The sequence below is a fragment of the Notothenia coriiceps genome, unplaced genomic scaffold (assembly GCF_000735185.1).
Source record: "Notothenia coriiceps isolate Sejong01 unplaced genomic scaffold, NC01 NC01_scaffold00011851, whole genome shotgun sequence".
NCBI classification, from domain to species: Eukaryota; Metazoa; Chordata; class Actinopteri; order Perciformes; family Nototheniidae; genus Notothenia; species Notothenia coriiceps.
In genome coordinates this window covers 63,276-71,260 of record NW_011344552.1, presented here as the reverse complement: position 1 = coordinate 71,260, position 7,985 = coordinate 63,276, and the positions used below count along the sequence as shown (strand labels likewise).

Below are 7,985 nucleotides of genomic sequence, written 5' to 3'. Positions count from 1 at the left end.
GGGGGAACTGTGGCTCCAAAACTGCTTAATGTGTCCGACTCTATGAATACATCACAGTGAATCAATTGGTGTGCTATTTGTGTCCTTTCCTATTAACCTATAATGGGCCTGAGAGGCGTGCTGAACGCAGCGCTCTGCTCATGATAAGAATCAGAGGAAACGCTTCTTTGTTCCAACAGCTTGAATGGACCGAGGCAAGAAGATAGACCATCGAGAAATCTCAGACAAAATAGAGACTCAGAGAGGACAAGCGTGGGCTGGTGGTGTGTTTTTTAGATTATTTTAACAATATCTGTTTGGGAAATCACAATTAGAGTTATTACTAGAAGGAAAGAAAAAGGGTGTAGTTCAGGAAATGTCACCCTTCCTCCACACCGTCTGAGAAATATGTAAATAAAAACAGTGACTTAATTGGGTACAATTGATTTCCTGTTGTTTTCAGAAAGCCGAGACATAAACTATATGCATTTGTCAGCAGCACCTTTTGTTTGTATATGTTTGTGTGCTAATTTCGTTCCTTTTTTAGTCACATTCTGGAAAAAAAAGCTGTATTTCAGTCTCAATTGTAATATTTATCACTTCCCCTTTTCCTGCCCTCGTCAAGTTACCGTACACAGTGAACAGCTTTAGTTGCAGCTCAACCTGTGACGTCCTCGAGCCTGCTGTTTTTAGTATACTGATATTAAGGCCATCCATCGTGACCATGAGGCTTTATGTGTTTGTGTAGCGTAGGGGGCAATGGGTTGTAGTTGAGGGGAATAATTAGTGATTATTGCTCTGTGCGTGAATCGGCAGTGCACTGTCATTAGGGGGAGGCTTTAGGGGGCTCAGGGCTGACGGGATAAGAAGGTCAGAAGTGGAAGAGCAGGCTGGAAGGTTTCACAATAAGGAAACATTGAAACGCTTATTCAATAGTGGGAGCAGAGAGGGAGAGGTTTCACAACAAATCATGTATTAAACTATTAGAAATCTTATGACATCCTTTACTAATTGAACTATCATTAGTGACAAGGTCTTGTCAAATGTTGTTGTTATAACTCTGATACAAATATGCAGGGCTCCTTCTCTCTACAGGTTAACATGATGTAGAACAATTATTTCAAGGAGAAGATGGAAAAGAACATTGGAGAGGAGGCAAAAACAACTATAGGACAGGAAAGAACCCTGAAAAGGGGGTGTGTGTGTGTGTGTGTGTGTGTGTGTGTGTGTGTGTGTGTGTGTGTGTGTGTGTGTGTGTGTGTGTGTGTGTGTGATGTCCATTATCTCAGAGATGTTGCAGGTTTAGTCGATATTCTGCCACCTTTCTTCTCCCTCCTCTCTTTACCGCTCATCTCACAATCCATCTCCCTTCCAAACATCATCTTCATGTCTCCATCTACTCCTTCCTCCACTTCTGCCTCTCTCTTAAGTGTGCTTCTCTTTAGAGCTGAACTCAAACATCATAACAGTTAGACACTCTGGGCAAATAATGTACACATTACAAGTTAAACCTCCAACAGGAAGTAAATATGTTTTCTTTTCTAAGCAACCATGCTACTCCACATATTGATACATAGTGCGGCATAAGGTGTATGTCATTTTCCGTTACGTTTTAAGGTATTTTAAACATACCAGCTTATGTTCAGAATGTAGCACCTGAACAATCACTCATGTAAAGCAAAAGACTATTCAAATATTTGAAAGGAAACAGTCCCGTAATGATATTTGTTGTTTTATCACATCAGTTGAGAACTACAGCTAGCTTAGCACATTCAAATCACAATCAATACATGCAATAATAATAGGTAAAACAAACAGTGACAATATACAATGATTGCTGTCAGTAGAAAATAATTATGTAAACTGTTTTGCTATTGCATTTCTAGTTGAATTGTGATGATAAAGGTGTCGAGAGTCCGGAAATGTTTAAGTTGGGGAAATCAGTGCCGCACAGAAGACCTTTTTTTGCTTAAAAAGCTGTCCTCAATGTTGTCATCCCTTCTTTCTTGTTTGCATTGTATAGGTCTTTCCTGTTCAGTAAAGAGGGGAACCCCAACAAGTGTAACGTGCACAACGAGACGTGCCTCCACGTGCTTTGCCAAGGCCCGCAGATCCTGCTGCTGCCAGAGGGGGCGCTGTCGCCGCGACTGGCCCGACCGCAGCGGGACGAGCAGCGCCGCGCCGACTGCCTGCAGGTACAGACAGTAGAGATCTCCATCACTGAGGCCGATGCCATGCGCATCTCGATACTTTGCCTACGATACGATACATTAACAATACATTTGAAACACCAGGCGATGCGATACGATGCGATTCACCCCTGTTGCGATACAGTTCGATACGANACCGTACATACGGGGCATAGCTATTACAAACTTAGTTTCAATAGCTTATACGGTTGTCTTAGCAATAGCGTCAGCGAACCCCAAATGTTTACATAGCGAATTACATAGCATAGCAACCGTTGCATTAGCTACGGTACGCGTCAGTCGCGAAGTACTTACCTCTTACGTTAGGGATGAGGTATACATATAAACGTAAAATGCAGACACAAGTCAGAAAGATAACAAATCTCGACGATTCGGGGCAATACGATACAATTCAACACGATGCAAAATAATGGTACTTCAATATGGTTCGACAGAGGATTTTTGTTTTATTCCTTATATGCAGCAAATCATACATTAACAAAAAAGTGCTTTACATATTTGGTTCTCTCTACTAGTACTACGCATCCCATCATGCTGTTTCTTTTTTACCTTTTTTACGTTAAAAAAACTCTCCAGAGTAAAGTACATTGTATAACACCTCACAGTTAAACAATGTAAGGATGCATTGCTCATGATTAACAATGTGCAAATAACAGCTACCATAGTGAAACGCCCATACAGCTGCCAGCCTGATGTGCTTAACACTCATAGGCTAACTCACCAGTGAGCAGAAAGCAGTGGTTTCTATATGAACAATAAAGAATACAAATAACCTTTCACAAACAGCTCTATCATAACTGCTTACAGTAAGGAAGACATTTAAACTATTATTGGCAGTCACAGGCTGCTGTAAACTAAACACCACTCTCTCTGACAGAACACCTCACTGAGTGATTGAATTCATATGTCTAACTTTCAGGTTTCTCTTTTCAGCCGCAGACCCCATGTCGCCTCTTTATGTGCGTCGCTAAGTTCCTCGTGCTACTTGTGTACTTTAAAGCGGCTCGGCATCGTTAACAATTTGCGAGGGATTTTTCAAGTTGACCGTCTTTCTTGAAAAATCCGAAGTGTAGCCAAACGTTTGATTTGTAGGTATTTTTCGGTGCGCTGTGTTTCTCTTTCTCTTCGACTTCCATGTGTGTTGATAACTGAGACTCCCGGCCTCCGTAGTGCGAAGCAAAGATCAAAGGTCGTCTCTGCTGAGTGCTGATAGGATGAGGGGATATTATATGAATGATGAATAGTTTTTTTACCGATGCAAAGACTCTACAATCGATGCATCGCGAGTTCAACCCAAACTGTAGCCGATCTTGAGCGTTTATGCCGGTGCACCTGTGAATCTGTGAATCTTAACATCCCTAACAGAAAGGCAACTTAGATGTTGAAGTGGAAAAAAGTATCATCCAAATGTTGTGTCTCTGAATTTCTGGGTTCCCCCGTTGGCAGATGATCCTGAGCTGGACCGGCGCCCGGCTCGACGGAGGCCAGTACGAGAAGGCCAAAGTCAACTCCAGCGATAATCACCACAGCACATGTTTGCACTACGCCGCCGCGGCAGGCATGAAGAGCTGTGTGGAGGTGAGAGAGAGAGAGTGTGTGGACCTCCATCCTGGAGCTAGCATGAGGAGGAGCTTTGTTTTGTGTTCGGTAAATCTCTTCTAAGTGCTGTGTGATTGGATTTGATTTTACAGTCAACAGAGTCTCTAGGCAGCCATATGCCCGTTCTTGCTACAGGAACATCTGCTCTGTGTTTCGTTACTGTCAGATCCGAGCTCTGCTTCCTCCCGTTTCTCAAGATTCTACAGCTTTTGTATTGTAAAAATCCAAACCTGAATTGAAAGAAAATGAACTCTGATATGGGCGGCCTACGGAACTGTAACCCAGATATTATCCTTTTAAGATAAAAAGTTTGAACACATTTCTCTCTTCTTTTCGTCTTTTGTTCACTCGCTCATAACCCCTCTGCCTGTGCCTCAAACTTTCTCCATTTGACTTAACTTCAATTTAGCTTTTCTTATATTTCCCCTTCTGCTTTCACTTGTCACTGTCTACTCACCTTTCTCTCTTTTTGTTTCTCTCCCATCACAACTTTCTCCCATCCCCTTCCTCCTTTCTTCTCTTTGTTCGATTGCCTCTCGCTGTCTTTGTTCTCTTTTGTTGCAATTTCTTGTTCCTCTCCGTTATAAACGTTCTCCCTTTTCTCCCATTCCTTTTGTTCTCCCCCCTCTTCCCTCCCTGTAGCTCTTAATCCAGAGCGAGGCAGACCTTTTTGTGGAGGATGAGGACAAGTTGACGCCGTGTGACCACGCGGAGCGGCATCACCACACCGAGCTGGCCCTCAGCCTGGAGTCGCAGATGGTTTTCTCCTCCTCTTCAGCTCAGCCGTCAAACACAGACGGTGAAACCAACCTGCTTCAATTCAAGGAGGTGAGACAAGATCTGGGGGTTTCCTGATGGCTAGACTTTTAAAAAAGATATTTAGATTCCTTCTAAGGATGTGCATCTTCTTCAACTCAGTGTTTTTTCACAGTTGCAGCATCAGTCTGTGTGTTCCCCTAATGTAGCATGTATGATCATTGTTATGGTTTTCACTTTGAGTTTCACAGAAGGCATTATGATGTGATATAGACGAATAAATATGACATGTTCAGTGTAGTAGCACCAGTAAACACACACGCACGCACGCACGCACGCACACACACACACACACACACACATACACTCTCCTCACTTCTTGTTCCTCGGGATGTGAGTGTAACGGAGGGCACCAGCCGAGCCTGCCAGCTGCCAGCTGATAGCAGTTTGATCTTCCTTCCTGCAGCCAAATCTATGCTAATACTTAATCTGTTTTTCTCCCCACCACCACAACCATATCCCTGTCCTTTTCATTTCCCTCTCATTATCTTTTTTCTACTTCTTCGAACACATCTCAATCTCATACTTTTCACCTTTTTCTTTCTTTCTCGTCCCCATTTTCTGTTTCTCCCCTTTGCTTTCTCTCCTTTCTATCATTCTTCTTTCTTCTTCCATTTCTCTTTGCATCTCCCTTTCATTTCAGCCGTATGAGGGACTGAAGCTGCAGGACCTGCGCAGGCTGAAGGACATGCTGATCGTAGAGACGGCAGACATGCTTCAAGCCCCGCTCTTCACTGCTGAGGCCCTGCTCCGTGCACATGGTGTGTGGAAGTTGACATTCACGAGACCTTCACAAACCCTCTCAGCTCTCGTTGTCATTGCACTATTTAAAGAGAATAACATCCACAGTCCCTGCCGCTCAATGTGTGTTCAACCTCTCTCTCAGACTGGGACAGAGAGAAGCTTCTGGAGGCCTGGATGTCTGACGCTGAGGGCTGCTGCCAGCGCTCAGGTGTGACCATGCCCACACCCCCACCCAGCGGGTACAACGCCTGGGACACCCTACCCTCGCCTCGCACCCCCAGGACCCCACGCTCCCCCCTCACACTCACCCTCACCTCCCCGACCGACAGCTGCCTTTCACCGGGAGAGGAGGGCCTGGCTTCGGTGAGACACACAGTGATGAAATAAATCATATTTTGTTGTTGGAATAATAAGTTTAACCCCTGAAAGCCCAAAATAAGCTGTGGACGAACCACCCTGTCAGTAACGTTTTTAAAACTAGTTCAAAACTCCTATTTGGATGATATTTAAGTGAATTAATTGGTCTTTTTTATATTTTGATGAACAAACTTAAAGAAGACTCCAATTAAAGAAAATATATCCAAATGTTTGTTTTTGCTGTCAATTAAAGTTCTTATAAAGAACGAAAATCAGAATCAGCATGTCAGACTTAAATCCAATCCAAACAAAGGAGGGATTTAATGCAGGTGTGTTGTATTGCTTTTAATGGTTACAAAGACATCACAGCAAAGTATTAAAGTTAATAGAATATACATAGTTGTTTTTTAAGCTATCATTGTGATATCATTAAGTGTCAGACAACATTTGAATATGGTGTGTTTATCTTCTCTCCCTGCAGTGTGGAATCTGCCTCTGCTCCATCTCTGTGTTTGAGGACCCAGTGGACATGTCCTGTGGACACGAGTTCTGCAGAGCATGCTGGGAAGGGTAGGGACCTGTGTTTGTGTGTAAATGTTCCTGCGTTCTGCAATGTTTTTGAGGATTTGTTTGAACTCATTTTCCTGTTTGTGTGCTTATCAGGTTCCTCAACGTGAAGATTCAGGAGGGCGACGCTCACAATATCTTCTGCCCGGCATACGAGTGCTACCAGTTGGTGCCGGTGCATGTGATAGAGAGTGTCGTTTCCAGAGAGATGGACCAGAGATATCTACAGTTTGACATTAAGGTAAAAGAAAAACCCTCATACAGATATTGAAGTCCATGCTTTGTTAAGGCTCTCCACAGCTGAAGGGATGTTTCTCCAACACAGTAACATTTTGTGTATATTTTTGTCCCTTAATATTTAGTTTATTTTGGCCTGTTTGGGCATTTCCCAATCACTTCTGCTCTGTGCTTTCCCTCCTGTCGGTCTTGTGTTCTGCTTCCTCATCCTTTCTCTAATCTCTCTCCCCTCTCCTCTGTCCCTGTTGCAGGCATTTGTGGAGAACAATCCTGCCATCCGATGGTGTCCTGCGGCTCGTTGTGAACGGGCGGTGCGTCTCACCCGACCGGGCCCCGGGGACAGCGACCCTCACAGTTTCCCCCTGCTGCCCTCCCCAGCTGTGGATTGTGGCAAGGGTCACCTCTTCTGCTGGTCAGTGTTCATTTCGTAACCTGAACTATGACTATGTCATCAACAACCTTTTTATCCCATGATTGAGACAAGACGATGACGGCAACTACAGCGCAAGCAGACAATGATCAGGAGGGTTAGAGTTACACTTGTTTAGTTAAAGTTGTCATGGCTAGGGGAAAAGAAACCAGGTTAAAGCCAAAAATATATTTCAATACCTAGGTTCTATATCATCTGATGACTAAAATAGACATCAAAAGAGAATAAGATACAGTGCACTATGATTTAAGATATGATACTGAGTTAACTATTAGTCATTATTTGTTATATTTCAATATTTGTTCTGTATTTTTGTGCCAATGTTAAAGCCCCATTCACACTGTCCCGAAATTGACACCAGATGGACACGCGATAAAGGAAATGTTCAAATTCGGCTCAGATCACAACAACATCGGGCCATTCGTGAGGGCATCTTAAGCCATCGTATGACCGCCGGTGGAGTATCTCAGGCTCCGGCAGCAACATCGTGAGCGGTGGCAAAATCTTTGGCATGCCAAAAAATTGCCGAAGCCTTGCAAAGGTTGATTTTCGTGTTGAATTTGTGTCCTTTTTGCCCTTCGTAAGGCACTCGTGAGGGCATCTTGTCAAATCGTGTCATCTTCGTGTGATCATCGGTGCCATCGGGCATTTTTCGCCTCACGAAGACAATACGAAGGAAACAAGAAGCTGCCCGATTGTCTTAGGAAGGCAACACGACTACGTGAAGCCCTCGCAATGCCGTCGTGTAGCCATCCTATTATAGAACGATGACATCGAGATTGCATTTATTGCACAAAAAAATCATGTAAACATATTATGTAAATAACCCAATTTGTGTTCTGTGAAACTGAAAAGGATATTACATTGTTTTTGTTTCAGTTGTATGTCTTAAATGTAATTTAACTTCCTGTTTTATTTAGATGCTTTTATTTTGAAGGCGAGTTTACGCTGTTGACAGGAAGTTGTTGTTGCTATGGAAACACATGACGGAGATAAGTAATATCTTCTAATCTACATATAAAGACGGAGAAAGTAAAGAATACAGT

General features: G+C 43.3%; 1 protein-coding gene across 1 annotated transcript in view; it reads left to right on the top strand.

Annotated features, from left to right (window-relative positions):
• LOC104947033 (ankyrin repeat and IBR domain-containing protein 1-like) overlaps window positions 1-7,289 on the top strand; it is a 12,375-nt gene extending 5,086 nt beyond the window's left edge. Inside the window, exons 3-10 of the mRNA XM_010772961.1 lie at window positions 2,003-2,174; window positions 3,636-3,767; window positions 4,431-4,616; window positions 5,248-5,365; window positions 5,491-5,711; window positions 6,187-6,275; window positions 6,369-6,513; window positions 6,761-7,289. Of these exons, the coding sequence (XP_010771263.1) occupies window positions 2,003-2,174; window positions 3,636-3,767; window positions 4,431-4,616; window positions 5,248-5,365; window positions 5,491-5,711; window positions 6,187-6,275; window positions 6,369-6,513; window positions 6,761-6,940 (1,243 nt within the window). The 3' untranslated portion in view covers window positions 6,941-7,289. The remainder of the gene's footprint in view (window positions 1-2,002; window positions 2,175-3,635; window positions 3,768-4,430; window positions 4,617-5,247; window positions 5,366-5,490; window positions 5,712-6,186; window positions 6,276-6,368; window positions 6,514-6,760) is intronic.
• The last annotated feature ends 696 nt before the right edge of the window (window positions 7,290-7,985 follow it).